Source organism: Leucoraja erinacea, chromosome 2, assembly GCF_028641065.1.
Source record: "Leucoraja erinacea ecotype New England chromosome 2, Leri_hhj_1, whole genome shotgun sequence".
Classification (NCBI taxonomy): Eukaryota; Metazoa; Chordata; class Chondrichthyes; order Rajiformes; family Rajidae; genus Leucoraja; species Leucoraja erinaceus.
This window is the reverse complement of record NC_073378.1, coordinates 578,639-606,541: the sequence shown is the minus strand read 5'-3', so window position 1 is coordinate 606,541 and position 27,903 is coordinate 578,639. Positions and strand designations below refer to the sequence as shown.

The 27,903-nt window shown below is 42.4% G+C and overlaps 1 protein-coding gene across 2 annotated transcripts in view; it reads right to left on the bottom strand.

Annotated features, from left to right (window-relative positions):
- LOC129706456 (uncharacterized protein C7orf57-like) overlaps positions 1 to 27,903 on the bottom strand; it is an 86,060-nt gene that overhangs the window by 10,008 nt on the left and 48,149 nt on the right. The window contains exons 4-7 of one of the 2 annotated variants that reach the window (XM_055650782.1): positions 22,682 to 22,838; positions 15,769 to 15,857; positions 14,384 to 14,511; positions 1,228 to 1,393 (exon numbers count right to left, since the gene is read on the bottom strand). In XM_055650782.1, the coding sequence (XP_055506757.1) occupies positions 1,228 to 1,393; positions 14,384 to 14,511; positions 15,769 to 15,857; positions 22,682 to 22,838 (540 nt within the window). Of the gene's footprint in view, positions 1 to 1,223; positions 1,394 to 14,383; positions 14,512 to 15,768; positions 15,858 to 22,681; positions 22,839 to 27,903 lie in introns of those variants that run through there. The other variant, XM_055650774.1, reaches the window with a different exon arrangement.

Below are 27,903 nucleotides of genomic sequence, written 5' to 3'. Positions count from 1 at the left end.
TCCCCCACCCACCACATAAAAGAAGACCTCCAACAAACATTTTGTAGTAACAGGACTAAAAATAAAAAAGGGTGAAAGGACGGACTGCAGGCGGAGCAGCCATACACAACGGCGCATCACTCCTGCAGTCCGCCATCTTATGGGGAGGGAGGGGGGGGGTTTTGGGCCGGGGGGGGGGGGGGGGGAGGGAACTTTATGGCTGCAATTTTGGTCCCTCTCTTGCTCAGAGCAAAAGTCAGAACTATGTGCATTGAAGTCTCTGTGGTTTCTGAGCTGTTGTCAGGAATGCGAAGTTGGAGAATGACATTGAATAACTTTATTGGCAGCTGGTCTGTAAATGGGATTGAATTCCTTTATCACGGCGTTGAGAGTTGGCCTATTTGGTCCGCGATGGGTAGTGTGTGGGAGAGAGGGAGGGGCGGTGAGGAGGGAGTGCCGCGCTGTCGGAGGGAGGGGTGGTGAGGTGGGAGCATGGTTTATGTAGTTAGAACCGTTGGGGAGGTGGAGAGGGCGGCGACCCTCTTCCCTTGCGGGGGCATTGTAACGTCATTCTAAGCTGCTTGAAGAATCTGTGAGTTGTTTGAAAGGCCGTTTTTGGCTTTTTTTTAATCTTTCATGATGAATAAATGTTGAAATCTAGCATGAAATGTGAAGGGAACCTGTTTATTGCGTCAACCGGGTTAATGTGAGTAATAATAATCTGTAAAAATGTCAACTCTAGCGCATAGCGTTTTGACGAAGGTAGAAAAACATACACACACACACGCATACATACATACATGATGAGACTTTTATAGGTATATAGATTGTCACGCATACCAACGTACAGTGAAAGGCTTTTGGCTGTGTGCTATACAGTCAAAGAAAAGACTAGCAAATTAACGACAGACCTTCCTAAAATGCTATACCAGCAGGGATATGCTGTGTGCCATCAACACTTCGACAGATAAGATTTCTGGCATGACTTATCCCATAAAGGTATAACTGAGTTTAGGACGCCATTGGGGAACTAAAACAACATCTCTGAAATCCCTGCTAAATATAAAGATTCATTCTTATTCCTTAAAAATAGTAATTCTATCTGTCATTAACAGAGACTTCACAAAAGTCTGCCCTCATATCTTGATATTAACAAAGGCATGTTTTTGAGCTTGTTGCTCAGAATAACAAGGGTTGCTATTGTAAAAGATCAGTGAGGATTGTTTAGATTGTACAAGGCTGACTTACTTGTTCAGAATAAGTGATGTTTTCGCCATGGGATCATTTCCAGGGTCTCTGAAGGATACCTTTTGGCCCATTTTAGTGGAAAAAGATTTTCTTCCCCTTGGTTTTGCATTTCGAGGAAGCTCTTTTTTCCCAAACTCCTCCTGGAACTGGTTGTGAGGAATAAGGTCTGCAGGTAAAATTTGCATTTGTTTTGTAATATTGTATAGTTACTCCGAAAAGGATACACGTGTGACCCATGTGCATAAGAAAATTTGCAATGCGTGTCCTTTGAAAATCATGTTAATTAGTACAATAGCAGGTTGTATTGGGAGACCTTGACCAAGATACCAAAGGGATCTTTCTACTTTTCCTTTAACGTTGCTATAGTATAATTAGTATCCAAGAGAAAGATTGATAAGGTCTTTATTTAATATCTCCTTTCACATATTGTGTACTTCTGTCAGGCAAGAGTCCTGGTTTACTGCTTGTACTTTACAGTTGATTCAAGGGTAATGGCACCAGGAAGCTACGTGTAGACAATTAACATTGCACTCACTTAAACCACCCTATAGTCCCTACTTTTGTGCAGTACAATGTAAAGCATGTCATAAAGCATGAAAAGCATGTCATTCCACCTTCAGTTTCAATTCCATTTGGAATATTTTGGAGGACCAAGAAACCAAGAAGAACCAAAGGTGAACAGAGTTTCATGCAGTAATTTTCAAATGTTCTGCCAAATGTCAAGTAAAGCAGTAATCTATATGGCCAGGTTACCTGACAGCTGGCACCTACACTGGGGGTGACGTGCCTCTACCCATCAGGCTTAACTCCTATATAGTTGAATAAGTCTGTTGTCATACTCTATGACACAGCAAGATGTTGTGCTATGCATACGCTGTTAGGCAAACTGCAAGGTTTCCTAGCTGACTGAGAATAAGTCCCATTGTACTTGCTGACATACCAGGCAAGCATGGAAGTATCTGATCAGACACACTGACTTGCCAGTGAATGGTTATAAATATCTCAAACAGTGTTAGTTTTGACTTTGCAGATAAAGAAATACTCAGCAGGGTCATGGAGCATCTGTGGAGAGTATACAGTTAACATTTCAGTCAATGACATTTTACAGATGTTATCTACTTTTATCATACTTGAGTTGACATGTTTAACACGTGGGTACCTTGTCAATGCAGGAAGTGGTCATTATCAGCATCAGGCTAAATAAGGAAGTTCAGTGATTGAAGCATTACATCAAATCCAGTAAAAATGTTGACTAGCTACTTCTCCACAATGGATAAGCATTGACCTTTGAGGCCATCTTTGCTGGAGCAGCAATACAATAGGGGTTTATATAAATCCTAGGCAACTGGAATAATTGGCATCTTCTGTACGACTCATGATCTTTCTTCACAAGTTATAGGAGTAGAATTAGGCCATTCGACCCATCGAGTCTACTCCACCATTCAATCATGGCTGATCTCTGCCTCCTACTCCCAATTTTCCTGCCTTCTCCCTATAACGCTTCACATCCATCTTAATCAATGATCTGTCTCTGCCTTAAAAATAGCCACTGACGGCCTCAACAGTCCTCTGTGGCAATGAGTTCCACAGATTAACTACCCTCTGACTAAGGAAGTTCCTTCTCACCTCCTTTTCTCAAAGAGCACCCTTTAATTCTGAGGCTGTGACCTCTGGTCCTAGACTCTCCCACCAGTGGAAACTTCCACTCTATCTATGCCTTCCATTATTCTGTAAGTTTCAATGAGGTTCCCCCTCAACCTTCTAAACTCCAGGGACTAGAGGCCCAGTGCTTTCAAGTGCTCATCATATGCTAACCCACTTATTCCTGGAATCATTCTTGTAAACCTCCTCTAGCCCATCTCCAGAGCCAGTACATCCTTCCTCAGATTCCACCGCCCCAGGCCGCGCGCGGAGTTTGAACCAGCTCGGATTCAGCCGCGGGACTTACTTACCATCACCCGGCGGGGTCCCAACATCGGAAGCCTGGATCACCTCAGCGCAGAGGGAGAACAAGGAGGGAAGCAACGAGGACTTTAAGACTTTTGCCTTCCATCACAGTGAGGAGGTGCCTGGTAGACTCACTGTGGTGGATGTTAAATCTGTGTTTATTGTGTGTTTTGTTATTTTATTCTATGCTATGACTGCAAGGCACGAAATTTCGTTCATACTGAAAAGTCTGAATGACAATAAAGGAATACAATACAATACAACTTTGCTCACAGTACTCCAAATATGGCCTGACCAGCGCCTTATAGAGCTTCAGCAGTACATCTCTGTTTTTGTATTCCAGTCCTCTTGATATAAATGCTAGCATTGACTTAGTACTAATTCAGAGTCAGAGTCAGAGTCAGAGTCAGAGTCAGAGTCAGAGTCAGAGTCAGAGTCAGAATCAGAGTCAATTTAATTGTCATTTGGACCCTGGAGGTCCAAACGAAATGCCGTTTCTGCAGCCATACATTACATACAAATAGACCCCAGACACAACAATAATTACATTTAACATAAACATCCATCACATAGCTGTGATGGAAGGCCAAATAAACTTATCTCTCCACTGCACTCTCCCCCCCCCCCCGATGTCAGAGTCAAAGTCATAGCCCCCGGCTGGCAATGGCGATTGTCCCGCGGCCATTAAAGCCACGCCGGGTGGTGCGAGGTCGCACACCGGGTCTTGATGTTGGAGCCCCCGGTGTGCGCTCGCAGAGTCCGCGGCCATTCCAGCCGCGCGGGGCGGTGATGTTAGGCCCCGCTCCAGGAGCTCTTCAACCCCGCAACTCGGGCGGGAGAAGTCGCCGTTGCAGGAGCCCTGAGAAGCGGTCTCCTTCCAAGGAGCCGTGGGCTCCCGGCGCCGCCGTCCACAGACCTGTCGTTGGAGCCTCCGACTCTCCGGTAGCAGCAGCAGCAGCAGCAGCAGCAGCAGCGACAGCAGCAGCAGCAGCAGCGCTCCTCCACCGCTCCGGACCCGGCCAGCTCCGCGACGGCAACGGTGAGTCGGCACCTGAGTCCCCGGTCTCTTCCTGTTGGAGGCCGCTCCTCGTTGCGGCCTCAACGACAATGGAAACCCGACGAGAAAAGGTCGGGTCTCCAGTGCAGGGAGAGATTCACAAAGTTTCCCCCCCCCCCCCCCTCCCACCCCACCCCCCCCCCCCCCCACACACACACCCCGACATAAAATAACAAAAACTACATAAAAACACAGACAAAAATAATAAAAACGCGGACAGGCTGCAGAGGCCGCTGCTGGCCAGAGCCGCGCCGCCTACCGGTGAGTTTTTGGGTCTTGATCGAGCACTCCCAAGTTCCTTTGCACCTCCGATTTCTGGATTCTCTCTCCATTTAGAAAATAATCTACGCCTTTATTCTTATTATCAAAATGCAGTACTTTGCTATACTGAATTTCATCTGCCACTTCTCTGCCCACTCCCCTCACCTGTCCTTCTGCAGACTCCTTGCTTCCTCTACACTGCCTGCCCCTCCACCTAGCTTAGCATCATCTGCAAACTTGGCCACAATGCCTTAATCCCCTTATCCAAATCATTAATATACTAATATCATTAATATATATTAATAAATGGTATGTTAGCATTCATAGCAAAAGGATTTGAGTATAGGAGCAGGGAGGTTCTACTGCAGTTGTACAGGGTCTTGGTGAGACCACACCTGGAGTATTGCGTACAGTTTTGGTCTCCTAATCTGAGGAAAGACATTCTTGCCATAGAGGGAGTACAGAGAAGGTTCACCAGACTGATTCCTGGGATGTCAGGACTTTCATATGAAGAAAGACTGGATAGACTCGGTTTGTACTCGCTAGAATTTAGAAGATTGAGGGAGGATCTTATAGAAACTTACAAAATTCTTAAGGGGTTGGACAGGCTAGATGCAGGAAGATTGTTCCTGATGTTGGGGAAGTCCAGAACAAGGGGTCATAGTTTAAGGATAAGGGGGAAATATTTTAGGACCGAGATGAGGAAAACTTTTTTCACACAGAGAGTGGTGAATCTCTGGAATTCTCTGCCGCAGAAGGTAGTTGAGGCCAGTTCATTGGCTATATTTAAGAGGGAGTTAGATGTGGCCCTTGTGGCTAAAGGGATCAGGGGGTTTGGCGAGAAGGCAGGAACAGGATACTGAGTTGGATGATCAGCCATGATCATATTGAATGGCGGTGCAGGCTCGAAGGGCCGAATGGCCTTCTCCTGCACCTATTTTCTATGTTTCTATACAACGTGAAGAGAAGTGGCTCCAGCACCGACCCCTTGCAGAACTTCACTAGTCACTGGCAGCCAACCTGAAATAGTGCCTTATATTGCAACTCTACCTTCTGCCATCCAGCCAACCTGCTATCCATGCTAGTATCTTCCTTTTAATACCATGGGGTCTCATCCTCCCTAGCAGCCTGATGTGCAGCACCTTATCGAAGGCCTCTGAAAATCTAGGTAAACAACATATACAGCCTCCTCTCTGTCTGTCCTGCTATTAACGTCCGCAAAGAACTCCAGCAGATTCATCAGGCAAGATCTTCTCTTCACAAAACCATGCTGACTTCAGCCTATTTTATCGTGAACGTCCAAGTACTGTGTAACCTCAACTTTTATAATTGACTCCAAAATGTTACCAACCACCAAAGTCAGGCTAACCGGCCTATAGTTTCTGCTCATCTGATTTGCTCCCTTCTTGTACAGCGCAGTGATATTTGCACTTTTCCAATCTTCAGGAGCCACTGCTAACTCTGGTGATTCTTGAAATATCACAACTAATGCCTCCTCGATCTCTGAGGTCAGCTCCTTCAGAACCCTGAGGTGCATTCCATCTGATCCAGTCCACGTGACTTATCCACCCTCAGATCTTTCAGTTTTCCTAGCACCTTCCTAGTAATCGCCACTCCACTAACTTCCACCCCCTGACTCTCTAGGATTGCAGGCACACTGCTGGTGTCTTCCGCTGTGAACACTGATGCAAAAAGGTGACTCAATTCATCTGCCATTTCTTGATTTCCCGATATTACTTCTCATGCATCATTATCCAGCAGCCCTCTTGCCTCTTTTTTACTCTTTATATACTCTTTAGAAACTCTTGCTATCCTCTTTAATATTATTGACTAGCTTACATTCGTACTTCATCTTTTCGCTCCGTATTGTCCTTTTAGTTACCTTTTGTTGTTCTTTAAAATCATCCCAATCCTTTGGCTGCCCACTAATCTTTGCAATGTTATGTGCCTTTTCTTTTGCTTTTATGATCTTTCTTAAACAGAAGTATCAAGTCTCTGAAAGATTCTGTTAATCTGGTGACATGTGAACATTTCTCCTCGATATTCTGAACACATCATAATCTGGGATGATCCCAGTGCTCTTAATTTGCTATAATGCTACGTTCCTAAATTAGAAAGAATAGTTGCTAAGTTGACCAAACATCTCTAAAGAAGTGTTCCTGTGACTGTGTGGATTTTCCCCGGGTGCTCCAGTTTTCTCTCACACTCCAAAGACGTACAGGTTTGCAGGTTAATTGGATCCAGCAAAAATTGTAGATTGTCTCTGGTATGCAGGCTAGTGTACGAGGCAATATTGGTCAGCATGGACTCGGTGAGCCGAAGGGCCTGTTTTCGCACTAAATCTCTAAAGTCTAAAAATGCTCACATATACTAGTAACCAAACAGGTATTCAATTGTAGTCATGTGAAATGAGCTACACTGAGAAGGTGAAATAGCAGTTAACAACTCTGTCAGTGTCTAGAACCAGCAAAGGTTTGACCTCATTGCTTGAATAGCTCGAAGCACTGTTATTACCTTAAGCGTTTCTTTTTTATGGAATTTTTAGTCATTGTCAGTGAGTGATACAGTGTGGAAACAGGCCCTTCAGCCCAACTTGCCCACACCGGCCAACAATGGCCCAGCTACACTCGTCCTATTTGCCTGCGCTTGGTCCATATCCCTCCAAACCTGTCCTGTCTATGTACCAAACCTGTCCGATCCACTTGCAGGGTTCCAAAATTTCAGAAGGACATTTATCACTTGATCTTTTGGAATTATTCAGTAGCTCTTACTTTTTGAACATAGGAAATATAAAAAAGGCTGCCAATCTCAGCAGCCGGAATTTCAAGGTGAAAAAGCTTTGGGATATCTCATCAGAGACACGCAGACTTGCCAGAAGTTTGGAGATTGCCTCATGAAGTATTGTTAATTACCTCTAAATCTTGGACTAGATCATTAAGAAGTACTACAATAAAAACAAAGTTCTGGAAATACTCAAAAAACATCTAAGAAACACAGAAAATAGGTGCAGGAGTAAGCCATTCAGCCCTTTGAGCCAGCACCGCCATTCAATATGATTATGGCAGATCATCCAATATCAGTAACCCGTTCCTGCTTTCTCACCATATCCCTTGATTCAATTAGGCCGAAGAGCCACATCCAACTCTCTCTCGAAAATACCCAGTGAATTGGCCGGCCTTCTATGGCAGAGACATCCACAGATTCACAACTCTCTGGGTGAAAAGATTTTTCCTCATCTCAGTGCTATATGGCCTATCCCTTATTCTTAAACTGTGTTCCCTGGTTCTGGACACCCCCAACAATGGGAATTATTTTCCTGCATCCAGCCTGTCCAATCCCTCAAAAATTGTATGTGTTTCTATAAGATCCCCTCATCCTTGTAAATTCCAGTGAATATAAGCCCAGTCCATCCATTCTTTCATCATATGTCAGTCCCGCCATCCCGCCATGAAAGAGTGGAGAGTATAGAGTTAATATTTCAGTCGATTACCTTTTAATTAGGGTCTTTACCAAATCATTTTATTCTCTCCGTGGGTTCTGAGTCTGGAATTTTCATTCCTAAAAGCTAGTGAAAGCGGTCTTTGAAACATTTTAAGGGATTGATGACTACATGATCTACTGAGTATTCCAGTTGCTTTTTATTCCAGCCTTTGCAGTTTCAAGTGTGTAGGTGCAGTCCCTCGTTGTCCATGAGGCACTGGCATCTCAAGCTTGCCCCGGCCACTCAGTCGTAGCTCCAGTGGAGGCATTGGCTGTCTAGGACTTCTTCCCGGCAGCCTATTTTACTTTGGAGTCACGTGAGTGACTACGTGAAGAACCCCGCCAGGACGCATGCGTGTCATTGCGAAACGTCAGGCGGGGTGGAACGACGTTCCCCCGCAGCGGCAGTTTAAAAGCCGGAACTTGCAGGTAAGCGTTTACTCTGCAGTCTTTTTTGTTCCCTATACCAACTACAGGTGGGAACAAGGACAAATCGAAGAAAACAAGGGCTGCGACAAAGCTGATGGGGGAGGACCGTGGAGTAGCAGGCAGCCAGCAGCATCCAGCCGCACTTGGATCACCGATAATGGGATCAGCCGTGCCCGATGTCGCCTCCGCACCGGCCAGATCCACGCGGCCGGGCGGTAAGGCTAGACACAAAACTAACAAAGTCATGGCTCAGATAAGTCCGACTTTGAACAACCGCGGGCGGCCAGCGACCGTGAGCGCTGGAGCCGGATGGAGCGTTGTATGGAGCATTTGCTCCAACGTGACAGACTCCGGGAGATGGAGTCGGGTCACAGTGGGCCCTATGATAAACCCACAGCAGTATCTCTTTAAGGGCTGCACAGTGCTTCTACCTCATCAGAGGGGAGCACTGCGGGTCAGTTCTGGGCTGATCCTGAAGAGGGGTTCGAAGAAAAGTCAAGTGTGCAGGGGGTGCAGGAACGAGTACACCTACTGGACATGGTGTCCAACTTCATACAGCCAGACCAGACTGGCCAAAACCTGGAGCCAAAGCTAGCTGCCAGTATAGACTATATGTCTCTCAACCAGCTCCAAGAACAGGCTGTATTGGACACCACATCAAGACACCTGGCACCGGGCAACTACATATCCCTGAATGTTCCAGTAGTAAATACCTGTATATGGAAACACATTGGAATAGGAGTCAGAAGTATGGATGTCAAACTACAAAAAGTATTGAAACTCCTAACAGCAGGGATAACAGTATTTGCCCGCACAGTGGATGACAAGGACATGTCCCAGGACCAACAAGATGCACTGGCACTGCTTTGCAACACTCAAATATAAAAATATAACAATTACAGCACGGAAACAGGCCATCTCGGCCCTACAAGTCCGTGCCGAACAACTTTTTTCCCTTAGTCCCACCTGCCTGCACTCATACCATAACCCTCCATTCTCTTCTCATCCATATGCCTATCCAATTTATTTTTAAATGATACCAACGAACCTGCCTCCACCACTTCCACTGGACGCTCATTCCACACCGCTACCACTCTCTGAGTAAAGAAGTTCCCCCTCATGTTACCCCTAAACTTCTGTCCCTTAATTCTGAAGTCATGTCCTCTTGTTTGAATCTTCCCTATTCTCAAAGGGAAAAGCTTGTCCACATCAACTCTGTCTATCCCTCTCATCATTTTAAAGACCTCTATCAAGTCCCCCCTTAACCTTCTGCGCTCCAGAGAATAAAGACATAACTTATTCAACCTATCTCTGTAACTTAGTTGTTGAAACCCAGGCAACATTCACAACCCACATTAAATCCAAAATTTGCGAGTCTGTGCAAACCTGGGAACATAAAACCACTGATACTACTATTTGGAGGCAACCTATCAAAGCAAGTCAAGGAGCTCGATGAGGAAGCAAAAACCCTGCGACTAATAAAAGGGACTCCATCAAAAACCCACTACAGCCATAGACAGCACCCCTACGCACCCACCAGTAGAGCAAGACCGACTGGTGAAAGCTCGAAGGCCCGGTACACAAAACATGAGTCTTTTTTAGGCCATGGCCCAGGCCGGCCTTCCTGGAAAATACACGGACCTCCAACGCCAACCAAACCACAAATCCAGACACCAGTGCATCAACATCAGCGAAGAACTTACAAAAAGAAATAAACCTGCCACTGGTAACTATGGAGGTAGGTGGGTCTGGTTCCCTACAAAATACAGGGAGCATGGAGGTTGGGGGAAGATTACACTCCATTCTGAATGCATGGAGCATGTTAACAACCGATACTTACATTTTAAGCAGTATCCAGGGATATACAATAGAATTTATACACAAGTACAGCCCTCCAGTTCAACATATACCGAACCGAATGTTCGTACTTTCTGGTAAAGAAAAATCAGAGGCGCAAGGTGAACTGGAGCGGCTTTACGCAAAAGGTGTAATTGGAAAAAACCCAACACGAACCGCTAGAATTTGTGTCCAATATATTTACCAAAAGCAAAAAAGATGGTGGTTGTCGCATCATCATAGATCTGACCAAATTGAATACATTTGTACAATATATTCATTTCAAAATGGATACCTTTGTTACTGCTAAACAATTAATTTCCAAAGGTTACTTCATGGCCAGCATCGATTTAAAATATGCTTACTATTCAGTGCCTATACAAAGTGACCACAGATGTTACTTAAAATTCAACTGGATGGGACAGCCCTGGCAGTATAAAGCACTACCAAATGGCTTATCATCAGCCCCAGGCCTAGCGTTTCTACGGAAACAAAAAAACATGATCATGGGATATCTAGATGATACTTATTGTGGGCAAAACTTTGGAATTGGCCAAACAAACTGTAACAGCCACAAAACAGTTATTTGAAAAACTGGGGTTTATTATCCATCCAGTTGAATCTAAATTAACGCCTTCCACTACTATGGACTATTTGGGGTTCACCATTGACTCAGTTCACATGTCGGTGACTTTGCCTAAGGGAAAGGCTACAGATTTAATAGAGGCTTGCAATAACCTCATTGACATCAGCAAACCATCCATCAGATTGGTAGCAAAAGTAATTGGCAAAATGGCGGCTGCTTTTCCAGCAAAAATACAAGCACTCAAAATCAATGCAGGTCACTTTGACAGACCTATGAAGCTACCAATCAAAGCTAAAATGGAACTAAAATGGTGGATAGATAACATCTGGCTTTGACTGGACAACAATGCAATCATTGTCAGTAACCCTTCCATGGTACTACAAACCGATGCCAGTGCACTTGGGTGGGGTGCCACCAATTCCATCACCAGCTGTGGAGGTAGATGGACTGCTCAGGAGGCATCATTATTACTCACACTGGGCATAAACTACCTGGAAATGTTGGGTGCATTCTATGGCCTAAAGTCATATTGTACTGGGTCATATCACCAGCATGTTAGACTACAGATAGACAATACCACCGTGGTAGCATACATCAACCACATGGGAGGAAACAAATCGACATCATGTGACAATCTGGCTAATACAATTTGGCAATGGTGTATCCAGAGTGATATTTGGATATCAGCTACTTACCTACCAGGTAAACTAAATTTAGTGGCAGACACCAGGTCACGCAAATTTAATGAAAACACCGAATGGATGTTGAATAAAAAAGTATTTGCTGATATTACAGCACGATATGGAACACCAGATATCGATCTATTCACATCCCGACTTAATCACCAGTTGCCAAATTATGTTTCATGGGAACCAGACCCCGGGGCAGCGGCGACAGATGCATTTACGGTGCATTGGGGGAAATTGTTTATTTATGCATTCCCTCCTTTCTGCCTCATCAGTCGGGTATTAAGGAAAATACAGCAAGACTCTGCGTCTGGTATTTTGGTAGTACCCGATTGGCCTACTCAACCATGGTTCCCGGTGATACTCGACATGGTATTAGAACCATGTATCACCATCCCACATAGACCAGATTTATTGCTTCATCCCGTAACAAGGGATAGCCACCCATGCCATAACCATTTGAATTTATTAATTTAAGAAGGAACTGCAGATGCTGGAGAATCGAAGGTACACAAAAAAGCTGGAGAAACTCAGCGGGTGCAGCAGCATCTATGGAGCGAAGGAATAAGGGTTGAAGAAGGGTTTCGGCCCGAAACGTTGCCTATTTCCTTCGCTCCATAGATGCTGCTGCACCCGCTGAGTTTCTCCAGTTTTTTTGTGTACCTTTGAATTTATTAATTTGTTGAGTTTAAAAACACCACTACTACATCTGGGACTGACGGACCAAACAGTGAACATGATCTCGGCGGCCCAAAGACAGTCCACCAAATAATAGTATCTGGTCTATATCAGGAAGTGGGAGATGTATTGTCACAAAAACAACATCACCTACAGAGATATGAACATCCTGTCTGTTCTGGAATATCTGGCAGGCCTCCACTATGATGAGGGGCTCAGTTATAGTGCCATCAACTGCACCAGAAGTGCCCTATCGACTTACCTATGGCAAGGAACAGAGCGTCACTCTGTTGGGACTCTCCCACTGGTAACAAAACATATGAGGGGAATTTTTAATACCAATCCCCCAAGAACCAGGTACTCCCAAATATGGGATGTAAGTATTGTCCTGAAGATGCTCAGGAATTGGTCTCCAGCAACAGCTCCGTCCCTAGACAGACTGACATTAAAAACAGTCATGCTAATGGCATTGGTCACAGCACAAAGGGCACAGTCATTACATAAATTAAGACTGGACAACATGACCTCTACATCTGAAAATATTACGTTTCATATTTTTGAATTAGTAAAGCAGAACAGACAGGGATCAGCAGGCCTCAATATAGAATTTAGGTCATACCCACCAGATGATCGTTTCTGTATAGTAAGACATTTGTCATTATACATGGAGAAAACGAAAATCATCAGAGGCAATGAGAAGGCACTTCTGGTCAGCCACAAGCAACCACACAAAAGAGTGATGGTCCAGACCATCTCAAGATGGCTGAAACAGGTGCTAACACAGGCTGGGGTGGATACTAATATTTTTAAATCTCATTCCACCAGGGCTGCAGCTACATCGGCAGCTATGCAGTTGGATGTACCAATGGACCAAATCCTCAAGGCAGCAGGATGGTCAGGGGAAAAAAACATTCCAACTATTTTATCATAAACCAGTCATGAAACCTGGAACGTTTGCAGAAACAATTTTAAGTTCTGTAATTTAATTTACCCCATAAATAGGGGTTATAATTTTGTGTTAATAAATTTTATGAATTTCAATGTCGAATTCATGTCTAAATTATGTTGACACAATTCCTCCTACAGTCATCAAGGCAGATGTGATGCATGGACTCGTTTCCACGGCATGAAATCACAGAGCTTTAAAATCTTCACGTAGTCACTCACGTGACTCTGAAGTAAAATAGTAAGATTAAACAAGAACTTACCAGTTTGAAGTTTGATCGTTATTTTATGAGGAGTAACGTTGAGGGATTACGTGCCCTCCGCTCCCACCCTTGATCATATACTCAACTGATATCTCTTCTCTAATCTTACTATGTTTAGTCATTACAGTTATCTGTGATTTCACACTGCTGCTTTGAAGAATGACACGCATGCGTCCTAGTGGGGTTCCTCACGTAATCCCTCAACGTTATTCCTCATAAAATAACGATCAAACTTCAAACTGGTAAGTTCTCGTTTAATCTTACTATTCTTGACCACACAGTAGCGCTGGTGGTCTCAGGTTAGTCCCAGTGGCTCAGCCATCCTTAAACCTTTGACAGAGGAACAGCTAGCAGGGAGACACCACTTTTCCTCTCTATCCTCTCTTTTCTCTCTTTCCTCTCTTAAGCTCATAGCCATTTTGTTATTGCAGGTATTGAATGGAAGTGTTGAAGTATATAAAGCTGTGTTGTTCTATCCTCTGTAACGTTTTTAACGTTTTTCAAATAATATTAAATGCAGAAGGGCTTCTGCAGCTTGCCTTAAATATAGAGGTCCAGTTTCCCTGCTAACAACACAATTGTGTGATTACATGGGAGATCTCTGGAATAAATCATCTCCATCCTGAAATATTAGCAATGAGCATGTAACTTTACCCAAGAACATTTTCTATTCTATTTTCAACTGACCTCCATGAAATCCATTTGATGCCCTGTTTGATCTTTTCCAAATCCACTTTGTAGGACTGGCATATGTCCATTAGTCTGCTGCTTATCACATTTATAATCATTGCATTTATTTTTCCCTTCTTTGACTGAATATTAATCCTGGTCTGTTTTCCAGTCCCTGCCAATGTGACTTACTAATTAACAGGAAGAAACGTGCAAGTAGTCTAGTTCATTAACTGTTTTAATGTCTCCCCAGCGCGATAACTGATTATAAATTTGTATCTTTTCACAAATGCCTATGGAAATGTCTGAAAGTCAGTACCTGCATGTTCTTTAATCTGTGGTGGCATGTTCTTCTTCCACTCCTTTTGCTGCTGGATCCAGTCATCAGCATATCCATTTGTCATTAATTTGGTGAAATTTATGGGTTCATTTTTTCCTGGTAAAGACCTAAATGAAAAGTTTACTTATTACAGTTGTGCTTCAGGGTATTCACATTGTTAGGCTATGTTTTACTTGTGTTTTATTTATAAGAGTTTACAAAATTGCAATCCCTGCAATAACATACAACATTATTGTAATTTAGTGTTGAGATTAATTCAATTAGTCCAGATTGCCTTTAGGTCTGTTCCATAGTCCTTTGGCAAGTGTATGAGCTGAGATCCATTTAACATCTCCCTGTGATAAGAGTTTAAACTTGGCAGGCAGTCCTAATGCCATCTTCCAACAGATAGATGCACAATTATATTTTCTAATGTGTTTATAGAAAATTATTAAAAAAAAAGATTTTGGCAACCACAACAATAATGTCACTAATATCTGAGAAAAGGCTGGGAAATAGGCATTCTCTCTGTGGAAAGAGAAACAATGAACATTTGAGGTTGATTCATTAGAACCTGTTGATGGCAGAATAAAGCACTTGATCAAGTTCAGCCAGGGACTGATGAGGACTCGCAGTGCATACATCATTATGCATACATACTGTGCATAACGTAGATGGCAATGAAACTTCAGAGATTGCATGTAAAAATTCTGTACATCTTTTGCATACATCAGCCCTGGGCCACGAAGAAAGACAGTATTTTGTGAATGCAATAGGTCACAGATTTATTTAAAAAGACGTGCATATTAATGGCTTGGGAGCCAATCTTGTACACGAAAGGGATAGAACAAAGTACAGTCAATAGTGGGAATTTTTTGAAGATCCATGAAGACTTTGGCATTGATTCAGCTAGATTATTAAAGTGTGGCAGATAGATACAGAAATTAATCAGTAAGTCTAGGAATATTAGAGTATAGATTATGAATATTAATATACTGGAGATAGAAGTTAAGATGTAGCCTTGCAAAGGCCTGGTTAAACCCCATCTAGAATTCTGTGAGCATGTCTTGGCACCATACTTAAGCTGGATATTCTGACTGCAAGGAGTACAGTGTGGATTTATTAGAATTATTTAAAAATATTAGGAAGAATTATGAGGTTAGAGCAAAACTATTTCTACTTGCAGGACAGCATGGGATCAGAGGCAGATTCTATAAGTTTGCGCCTAGTCTAGCAGGCCTTGGCGAGCCGAGCACGTGTTAACAAAGGACGTAACATCTGTCCTTAAATCATAAAACATTTTACAATCAAAACATTGGCATTCATTAAAAATCATAAAATATTATGAACGACATGAAAATAACTCACTGTATATTAGAACTTACATAGTTGGAAATTTATTTTCACCCTCTATAGTTTTCCTCGTAAATAATTTGCCTCTTTGCCTCTTGTCGGTTATCTCTGGCAACTTCAGCTAGTGTATAAAATATATTGTTTTTATTAGTATAATTTATTTGTAGGCAGTACATTTGCTTGCAATAATGAAAAAGAAAATATATGTGAAATTATTAGTGGCATTTTAGTGAAAATATAATGAGAGCGCATCAAAAACAGTAGTTGAGTAAATGAGGGCATTTAACAGGCAAGTATAATATTGCACTAATATTTCCAACACTTTTGATGCACAACTTTGTACGTGAGGAATGCCTGTTAGGAATTGATATATATTTCTGATTTATAATCCAATGATTAAGCTTTACTGCCAGGAAATCATGCAGGTTTTGAAATAGGTTTGAATTTCCAATGTGCACATCCAATCCATGAAGATTAGTGGCTTGAAGGAATAGATCATCACAGAGCTGAACTGAATTATACTACGTTAGAAATTTTAGGTGAGATGAAATAAGTCTGAGAGATGATCCGTAATGTGCATCGAAAGAGTTTAAAATAGACAAATCGAGGATATAAAGAAAAAGGTTATAAGCACCCAGCAAAAAGCATCAAATGATTCCACGGAATGAGGCCCTTTGGTCCGTTGTGCCAGTGCACTGAAAGCACTAACCAGTTCGACTCATCTTTGTGTGTTGTCACCAGACAATTTTACTTCGGAGTCACGTGAGTGACTACGTGAAAGAAGCCCGCTACGACGCATGCGTGTCATATCGCATACACGCATTCAACGAGTCAGACGTGGGAGACGACGTCTCCCTAGAGGGAAATGCAAAGAAGCAGGTAAGAGACTGCAAACATTTTTCCACTTACCTTGCAGGTAGGAAATACAAGAAGCTGCAGGAGCTGGAGGGGAGACTGCAGAAACAGCGCAGCCAGAACCAGCAGCAGCGGTTAGCGCGAATCCTCCGGAGAGGATTCCTAAGCGGCTATTTTTAGCACAGAACAGCTGTGCCCGATGTCGCTTCCCGCACCGGCAAGATTGACTGCTGCTGGGCGGGAAGCAAAGCTACACGTTCCGGGGGGGTTTCCAGACCAAGTCGGGTCTATTTTTAGATGCAGTCGCTAGGGGCTCCGGAGCCGATTGAAGCGGCTGCACCACCCGGAAGAGAGAGAGAGCTGACATCGGGGACAGCAGCCCATGGACCTGCGCTACGGGGTCCGTGGGGCTGCGGGAGGAAGGACGTTTCCTCCCAAACGGCAGGCTGAAAACCAGTACAGGTAAGAACAAATTTCCCTTACCTTTTTTGGTACTTTTTTCCAGACGAGGCTGTTGTATTTTGAAGAGCAGCAGGCGGCCAGCTAAGGACGTCAGGGCACAGCCACAGGTCGTTACTGGTGGGTTGCTGAACAGCAGGCAACCAGCTACTGATGTCAGTATAGAGCTGAAGGGCTGCCAACACAGGGTTTGCTGTTGTTTAATGACAAGCAGCAGGCAGCAATAAATGTCGGCACCAGCATCTCCCAGAGGGGAGCGAGTGCCAAACTTCACCCTAAATGGGTAGAGGTGCCCGTGAGTACCAGGACCATGGGGAACGACCAGTGCCCGTAGGCATGGGGACGGGCTGTGGGAAATACCGCGTGCGACTAGTGCCCGAGAGCACCAAGGTCGGCAGGAGCGGTCCCATATATTAAGCACCCGCGACGACTAGTGCCCGAGAGCATGTAAGTCGGCTGGAGCGGTTTGCTGGAGTAAATTTCTCCACAGTGGCAGGCTCCGGGATTGGAGGTAGCCACAGTGGGCAAATAATTATAAGTCCCACAGCAGTTTCCCATAAGGGCTGCATGAAATGTCAGACGCCTCTGAGGAGGGTATGGAAGGTCTGACGGGGTAAAGCCTGAGCAGGTGATGGAGCCACTGTCCCCTATTGAAGGGGGGGAAAACAACCTGCTGAACATGATGAGCAGTACTGCCAGCAGAACTCACGGAGAATGATCTCGAGAAGGATGGCTGTGAGTATTGTAGGACTGTGAGTCCACCCATTAACTTCAAGCTAATATTTTGCTGAAGTGTTGGCAAGGGTTCTATGCCCCGGGAATATTGTGGTGCTCTTAATGTAGCCATTGTTACAGGTGCATTTGCAGACGTGTTGGGAAGGCCGTTAGGAGTGGGGAAAATCCGTAATACTCTGAAAGGTCTCATGGCGGGCATAACAGCTTTGGCCCGCATGTTAAAAAAGGTGTACAAAATTAGTGACCATAAGGATTAAAGCATCCAAAGGATTTCTGGGGAAGACAGTAACCTCATGTGCATCCTAAGAGAGGTAGTGTGTTTTTTGTAATTATACTACATAGAATTGGGCAGAGGTACCCAGCAGCAGCGTCCTGTTTAGGGTTTGGCCGGGACGACCACTGTGGAGATGCAAAGTAACATTAACCTTTAGGCTCTCCACAACCGCATATGAAACCAAGAAAAATAACTTGGTTACCACCAATAACCATGGAGGTAGGTGAATTTGGGGCTCCAGCATTAATAGGGAGCACGGAAGTTGGGGGGACATTGCAACTTTATGTTGAAGCTTGGTGTAATATATCTATGGACAGATATATCCTTAGCAGTTTAAGGGATATCTGATAGAGTTCTACACGAACAAACCCTCCAGTACATAAACCGGACAGATATACATGCTGGTAATGGAATAAACCAAACCTGAACACCAGGATTTGTCTCAAACATCTTTATTAGAAATAAGAAAGATGGGGGATGCCGTATTATTATGGATTATCAATACTTCACAATGTTGTGCAATATATTCATTTTAAAAAATGGATATGTTTAGCAGTGCTAAAGACTTAGTGTGCAGCAGGCTAGTCTATGGCAAGTATTAATTTAAGATCTTTGCTATTCAATATCCAACAGGGGAAAAATTTTAAACCAGTGTTGGGACTGCTGCAACACCAAAATCATAGAATAATGGTATAGTGGGATGATATCCTTATTGTGGGAATAATTTAGGAATCGGCATGTTAGGCAGTGGTTGCCACTAATCAATTGTTTGAACAGCTGGGATTCATTGTCCATCCACTTAAGTCAAAATGGACACCATTAACACATTTAATATGTTAATGACTTACTAATATGGAAAGCCACAGAGGTCAACCCGGCTGTGCTATTACAAACAGATGCCAGTGCAATTGGTTACGGTACAACTGATACCATCTCGAGCTATGGGGGAGATGGAATATATAAGAAGCTAACCTACATAACACTAAGGGTTAGAAATGTTAAGTGCATTTCATGGGCTAAAATCTTATTGCTCAGGAATGAAACTGCAGCATGGTAGATAGATAATACCTCGGTGATGGCATATATAAGTCATATGGGTGGAAAGATATCACCAGCTTGTGATGAATTGGCAAATTAAACTTGGCAATCGTGTGTCCAAAGGAATAATTATTGGAGGCACTAGGGGAGAGTTTTATTTATGTATTACCTCCTTTTTCTACTTTATAAATTTGGGGTACTAAGGGACATTCAACAGGAATCGGCATAGGGGATGTTTTGGTACCTGATTGGCTTTACCCAACTATGGTTTTCGGGGGTACAGGACATGGTGCTGGAACCATGTATAACGGTAAGACGTAGTCCTAAGTTGCTGGTGCATCCAGTAACTGAGGATAGCTATCCATGTCATAGAAAATATTGATTTAGTAGGTTGTAGACTCTAAAACACCGCTACGGGACATGGGGCTATCAAAAGAACTGTGGACATGATCACAGCAGCACGAAGAAGGTCTACTCAATAACAGTATTTAGGTCATATTAAAATGGACTAATTACTGCCATGATAACTTTCTGGACCACAGAAATAAGGATGTTCCGGCGGTGCTACAGTTGCTCACCAGCCTGCAATATGGAGGACTGAGTTTCAGCACTGTGAATAGTGCCAAAAGTGTATTGGCAAGTTATTGATGGCAAGAAACAGTAAGACAGTCTGTGGGATCACATCCTCTGGCAGTTAAAAATTTTAGAGAATTTTAATTAAAAAAAAAAAAAAACAAAAAAAAAAACAACTATATTTTGAATATAAGTGTGGCTTTGATCTTGCTAAGGAATTGGTCGCCGGCTACAGCATTAATCTGGATAACTAACTAGAAATGGTAATGCTGATAGCGCTAGTCACAGTGCATAAGCTCCAGTTATTGCTAAAAGTAAGACTGGATGGCTTCGCTATTGCGGCACGAAGTTTGGGGTTTGTGATCCAGGACCGTATTATTAAACAAAATAGGCCAGGATCAGCGGGGCAGGTCATAGAATTGATGGCCTACCCGGAGGACAAACGCCTCTGTATAGTAAAGTACGGGTTTGTTATACAGTGAAAGTAAAAAGGCTATCAGAGGCAAGGAATTGGCGTTTAATCAGCTATAAGATACTGTACCATAGAGTGTAACTCAGACCATTTCGCGGTGGCTGAAATATGGGTTATGATAGACGGGAGTGGACAATAACATATTTGATTATCACTCCACCAGGGCTGCAGCTACATCTGCAGCAAAACGCCTTGATGTATCCATGGACCTAATCCTCAGGATTGCAGGATGGTTGTTGGAGAAAACGTTTCAGAAATGTTATAACAAACCAGTTAGCAGTATGGGAACGTTTTTTCGGGGAACAATTTTAAGTTCTGTATGATAATTTATCCCTGAAGAATACAGGGTTATGATTTGAATTAATTCGATATTATTTATCATTTCCATTAAATAATTGGTATGAATGTTTTGAATATAATTAACAATTTCTCTCTAACTACCAAGGCAGTTGTGAAGCATGGACTCGTTTCCACGGCATGAGGTCACAGAGCTTTGAAATCTTTCACGTAGTCACTCACGTGACTCCGAAGTAAATAGTAAGATTAAACGAGAACTTACCAGTTTGAAGTTTGATCTTTATTTTATGAGGAGGAACGTTGAGGGAATACGTGCCCTCCGCTCCCACCCTCGAATGGTCATATCTTAAACTGGTATCTCTTTAATAATCTTATTATTTTAGGTCATTATAGTGTATCTGTGACCTCACACCGCTGCTTTGAAGGATGACACGCATGCGTCGTAGCGGGCTTCTTTCACGTATTCCCTCAACGTTCCTCCTCATAAAATAAAGATCAAACTTCAAACTGGTAAGTTCTCGTTTAATCTTACTATTTTTACATACAAATTTGTATAATTCCCTTTTAAAGCCAATTATAAATTTTACTTCAAGCATTGTTTTCAGTATCTCATTTCTTATAGCAGTGTCTTTTATAAATATAATACAGCATAGTATTAAATGTATATAAGAGTCATAGTTGTACAGCACGTACCCCTCAGCCCACTAGGTCCTCAAGAATGTTTTTGCCTCTCTACACTAATTCCATTTTCACACATTAGCTCCATATCTTTCTAAGTCTTACCCATTTTAGTGCCCGTCCACGTGTCTTTTAAATATAGTAATTGTAATTGATTCCACTGCCTGCATTAGCAGCAAGTTCAGAGAAATTACACAGGCACAATGACCCTACTTTCTTCCGTCTATTTATGTGCCAGTTATGTAATACAACATCAACTCCCAGACTTTCTTTTCAAACTAGATATTTATTTCCAGGTATGCTTCCTGACCCACTGAGTTACTCCAGTATTTTGTCTTTTTCCTGGTAAACCAGCATCTGCAGTTCCATAAAAAAAAATGGCTAAGGAAGGGTCCCGACCCGAAACATCATCTGTCCATGATCCTGTGGATGGGTTCTGACCCAAAGCATCACCTATGCATGTGTTGAAGAAGTGTCCCAACCCAAAATATCACAAATCCATGGTCTCCTCCCGAAACTTCACACATTCTTTCTCTCCAGAGATACTGCACGTCCCGCTGAGTTACTCCAGCTTTTAGTGTCTGTCTCGTGGATGCTGCCTGACCTGCTGAGTTATTTTGTATCTTATCTTGATAAACCAGCATCTGCAGTTCCTTGCTTCTAAACCTGTATTTTAATGTGATTCAACCAGTGCAGATTGTTGATAACAATCCATTTCAAAATATAGTTTGAACTTTTGTATTGACAAGTAGTGGTTCTTACTATATACTCAGGTTGGATATAGTCAATAATATCATTACATTCACTATACATGGTTTGACAGAGTTTATGAATCATATTTTGAAACAGCTTTGTTTCAAAGTCTTCAGGCCAAGGCCATTGGTGTTTTGAGTCCACCTGTTTATATACATTTGGGAGATAGTAATGTAACATTTTGATACCTTCGAACAATAATATTAATGTTGGAGTTGTGCTAACCAAAGAATAGTTGGTTGAAATTTATGGCAAATAAATGTTAATAATTATTATGTTGGAAGTGTGTATCCAGTAAATAGTTGAATGGAAAAAAGCTCATAAAAGGAATGTGTACGATGTCTTTGTAATGTCATCTGATGTTACTCCCCATTGACTTCAACGGAAAGTAAAAATGGAGTAGAGTATCAAACAGACAGGCAATTTGATCCTATTTTGTTGTTTGCTGGGTTGGATTGAACATATTAATACTTAATTTCTACATTTGAGAAATAAATGCGGGCATGAATCATGAAAATAAAATATACCAAAGATGACATATTAAGAAAGGCAGATCATTCTTGCAGCAATCGAGTGTATGTCACTGCCATCTGTGTGCTGAGCAGTTGCTTGTTAGATATCAGACCAGATTAGCATGTTAGGATCTCAGCTGATCAATAATGGAAGTGACAGTCTGTACTATGATAGCACAAATGAATCCATGTTCCTAATTAATTTCAGTTTGGTTATTCAGTTAAATATGAGTTATTAATAATTTGAGCAGATATAGATGATAACATTATCATGGAACCTGCTGCTAACTATTGGTTACCTTTACTTTTTCTTCGTTTTCCTTCTCATTGTCTTCTGACTCCTTTTCCAATGTTGTCTTGTCAGAGTCATTAAATATTTTTTTAGATTTGTTATTAGAAGGGCTTGGAATAAACTCCTCATGAACCATGTACTCGGGCAAATACCATTTAGTGACCCTGTAAGTAAAGTACAATTTAACTAGCTGACATGAGAGCTCTATGAACCACTTTGTTTCTCTATATTTTTAAACTTTATTCAGGGGGTAGTGAACAATGATTTAGATAATATCATATACATAATGATTTAGATATCTTGTCCTATAAAATTAGCAAGTGTCTTCTTTAAGTTTAAATTTGCTCTACACTTTAAAGTTATCATCAGTTCCATACCATGAACCATGAACATGCACCGTGGAAAGCATCTGATCAGGATGTATCACAACTTGGTTCGGGAACAACTCCCTCCAAGACCGCAAGAAAATGCATCGAATTGTGGAGGCAGCTCAGGCCATCACACAAACCAACCCCCATTCCATTGACTCCATTTATACCTCACGCTGCCTTGGCAAGGCCAGCAGCATAATCAAGGACGAGTCACATCCTGGCCACTCCCTCTTCCCCCCGCTCCCATCGGGCAAAGGTATAGTCGTGTGAAAATGTACACCTCCAGATTCAGGGACAGTTTCAGTTATCAGGCAACTGAATCATCCTACCACAACTAGAGAGCAGTCCTGAAATACTGTCTACCTCATCGGTGACCCTAGGACTGTCTTTGATCGGACTTTACTGGCTATACCTTGCACTAAACATTATTCCCTTATCATGTCTCTATGGCTCGATTATAATCATGTATTGTCTTTTCACTGATTGGATAGCACGCAACAAAAGCTTTTCACTGTACCTCGGTACATGTGACAATAAACAATAGACAATAAACAATAGGTGCAGGAGTAGGCCTTGGCCCTGCGAGCCAACACCGCCATTCAATGTAATCATTGCTGATCATCCCCAATCAGTACTCCGTTCCTGCCTTCGCCCCATATCCCCTGATTCCGCTATTTTTCAGAGCCCTATCTAGCTCTCTCTTGAAAGTATCCAGAGAACCTGCCCCCACCGCCCTCTGAGGCAAAGAATTCCACAGACTCACCACTCTCTGTGAGAAAAAGTGTTTCCTCCTCTCCGTTCTAAATGGCTTACTCCTTACTCTTAAACTGTGGCCCCTGGTTCTGGACTCCCCCAACATCGGGAACGTGTTTCCTGCCTCTAGCATGTCCAAGCCCTTAACAATCTTATATGTTTCAATGAGATTCCCTCTCATCCTAAACTCCAGAGTGTACAAGCCCAGCTGCTCCATTCTCTCAGCATATGACAGTCCCGCCATCCCGGGAATTAACCGTGTAAACCTACGCTGCACTCCCTCAATAGCAAGAATGTCTTTCCTCAAATTAGGGGACCAAATCTGCACACAATACTCCAGGTGTGGTCTCAGTAGGGCTCTGTACAACTGCAGAAGGACCTCTTTGCTCCTATATTCAATTCCTCTTGTTATAAAGGCCAACATGCCATTCGCTTTCATCACTGCCTGCTGTACCTGCATGCTTACTTTCATAGAATGATGTACAAGGACCCCCAGATCTCATTGTGCTTCCCCTTTTCCCAACTTGATGCCATTTAGATAGTAATCTGCCTTCCTGTTTTTGCTACCAAAGTGGATAACCTCACATTTATCCGCATTAAACTTCATCTGCCATGCATCTGCCCACTCCCCCAACCTGTCCAAGTCACCCTGCATTCTCATAGCATCCTCCTCACAGTTCACACTGCCACCCAGCTTTGTGTCATCTGCAAATTTGCTAATTTGAATCCCTTCATCCAAATCATTGATGTAAATTGTAAATAGCTGCGGTCCCAGCATCGAGCCTTGCGGTACCCCACTAGTCACTGCCTGCCATTCTGAAAGGGACCCGTTAATCCCTACTCTTTGTTTCCTGTCTGCCAACCACTTCTCTATCTATGTCAGCACTCTACCCCCAATACCATGTGCCCTAATTTTGCCCACTAATCTCCTATGTGGGACCTTATCAAAAGCTTTCTGAAAGTCCACACTGCATCCACTGGCTCTCCCTTGTCCATTTTCCTAGTTACATCTTCAAAAAATTCCAGAAGATTAGTCAAGCATGATTTTCCCCTTCGTAAATCCATGCTGACTCGGACCGATCCTGTGATTGCTATCCAAATGTACCGCTATGTCATCTTTTATAATTGACTCCAGCATCTTCCCCACCACCGATGTCAGGCTAACTGGTCTATAATTCCCTGTTTTCTCTCTCCCGCCTTTCTTAAAAAGTGGGATAATATTAGCTACCCTCCAATCCACAGAAACTGATCCTGAGTCTAAAGAACATTGGAAAATGATCACCAATGCATCCACGATTTCTAGAGCCACTTCCTTAAGTACCCTGGGATGCAGACCATCAGGCCCTGGGGATTTATCAGCCTTCAGTCCCATCAGTCTATCCAACACCATTTCCTGCCTAATGTGGATTTCCTTCACTTCCTCCGTCACCCCAGATCCTCTGGCCACTACTATATCAGGAAGATTGTTTGTGTCCTCCTTGGTGAAGACAGATCCAAAGTACCTGGTCAACTCATCTGCCATTTCCTTGTTCCCCATAATACATTCACCTTTTTCGATCTTCAAGGGTCCAACTTTGGTCTTAACTTTTTTTTCCTCTTCACATACCTAAAGAAGCTTTTACTATCCTGCTTTATATTATTTATAAACTAAGCTAACTAACATACCAACATTTAATGACAGTAATTGACCAGCATTACAGTTTACTTTTAAAATAGGAGAACAATTTAAAAAAAATTATGATAGACTTGGGTACCTAGTCTTGGTAAATAGTGTACCATGTAAAAACAAAAGATATAGCTGAACCCATGTAAAACCTGAGGAAAATACCAGGGTGGTGGAGAGGATTTCAAAAAGTTTCACTTAAGAGGACATACAGTCAAATGACGATAATCTGCTGATTAATCAGAAATCTTGATGGTTTGGCACCTGACTCACCAGGTGAAGTATAGGGCTTCAGTTTCCACTTGTGTCATGGTTCCTGCATTCCCATTAACACATTGGGACTATGATTCATGCACTCCCATAAACAGACTGGGGCCCCAGATCCTGCAATCCCTTTAATGCACAGGGACTTTGTTCCTGTGTTCCCTTTAACAAGCCATTGACAAACCTGGATAAAAGAAGCTGTTGCACTGGAAATAGTATTACAATGCCGTATAACATTGTTTATAAAGTGTAATTATATGTGTGTAGAGGTATGAATAAAAATCATATTGATAATAATGGGCCAGAAAATCTGCTACCTGTATTCTACTACTAGCAGAGCCGAATATGCCGGATTATCAAAGTTTTACTGCATGAGCAAAAATCAATTTCTAACCATAGATGAATTATGTACATATCTGCTGAACAATACAATGGTGTTGTCATTGGCCTTATTCAGTTTCACGGTCCAATGCTCAACTTACTTTGTTGTGAATAATGATCCTCCTAGATTTAAACTGTGAAATGGAGAAGTAAAAACTCTCACAGGAAAGGTATAACTGTGGAAAATGAATAAGCAGGGTTTTGTTTCTGGTTTCTGTAATACTAAAATTAACTCTTGAGTAGAGAAGGATAGCTTATAAACAGATTAACCTGGACCCATGGATTTATCAAAGATTAGAGCTTTCATACAAGTTAACACGGTGGCGCAGCAATAGAGTTGCTCCCTTGAAGCGCTAGGGACCTGGGTTCGATCCTGACTACAAGTGCTTTCCTGTACAGAGTTTGTACTTTCTCCCCGTGGTCCGCGTGCATTTTCTCCGAGATCTTCGGTTTCCTCCCACACACCAAAGACGTACAGGTTTGTAGGTTAATCGGCTTGGTATAAATGTAAAAATTGCCTGGGTTGTGCAAAACCTTAACAATAGACATGACCTTGTTTTTTCTTGGACCCATTGATTAAATCCCACCTGTGATGTTGCAGGAGATGCTATAAAACGATATAGCATTGAGCAATTAAAATTTTGTTTTCCCCAGAGTTAAAGGCAATAACAATCATTTTCAGATCATTTCTCATCACTCTGGAAATTTGACCCGAGGCAACTCATTCTTGCACATCTAATACCATTTGTGCATTATTTCCATATGAGATGATATAATTCCTTGATTTATAAAACACAGGAGAAATTAGACCAAGTTATCATGACACCCATCAATGTACCCATCCCTGTATACTCCTCGTACAGTTAAGTATTTATAGTATCGGCTGGATTGGGATCTTTGTTCTATAGTTACTTTGATCCTTCTGAATCCACATCCCTCTCCTCCACCACCATTTCCCAACTGTGTTTGGTTTCTATTATCACTTCCAACCTTTTGAGACTAACGCCCTGAGCATCCACTCTTGTTCCAGATTGAGGATCAAGTCCAACCTTCCAAGAACCAGGCTCTAAATCTACAGTATGCCCCTGACCACCTGAAGCCCAGACCCATGATAGATATACCATTCTATACCCCCTCCCCCAGCTCTTCCTCTACTCACACAACTTTGCCTCCAGACCCTGCATTGGGTTGATCTTGCAGACCCCATTTCTAACATTGATCTTGTTTTCAGACATAGCCCCCCCAGCCCAGGTCTTGCTCACTGGTTCCAGTCTTAAAGGAAGACTGATTCCCCACCGCTCAATATCCTGCTACTTTGCTCATTTATATGACCTCTGGTCCCTAAGCCTTGAGACTTGAGCATATTGGAAGTTGCAGTGGTCGACCCTCGACCATAACAATCATTGATACAATGATGTTGGACTATTTAATTCATCTATTTCTTTGTTACAGAATTACCATTCGGCACGGACTTGTAGGGCCGAGATGGCCTGTTTCCGTGCTGTAATTGTTATATGGTTATATATGGTTATATACACATATATATATATATATATATATACACATATATTTATATAAACATATATATATATATATATATATATACACACACACTATATATATATATATATATATATATATATATATATATATATATATATACACACACACACATATATATATATATATATATATACACACACATATTTCACATATATACATATATATACACCATGTTTATATCTTAATTTGTATTAGTGCACCATCCGTACCAACAAGCAGGAAGATGGAAAGATA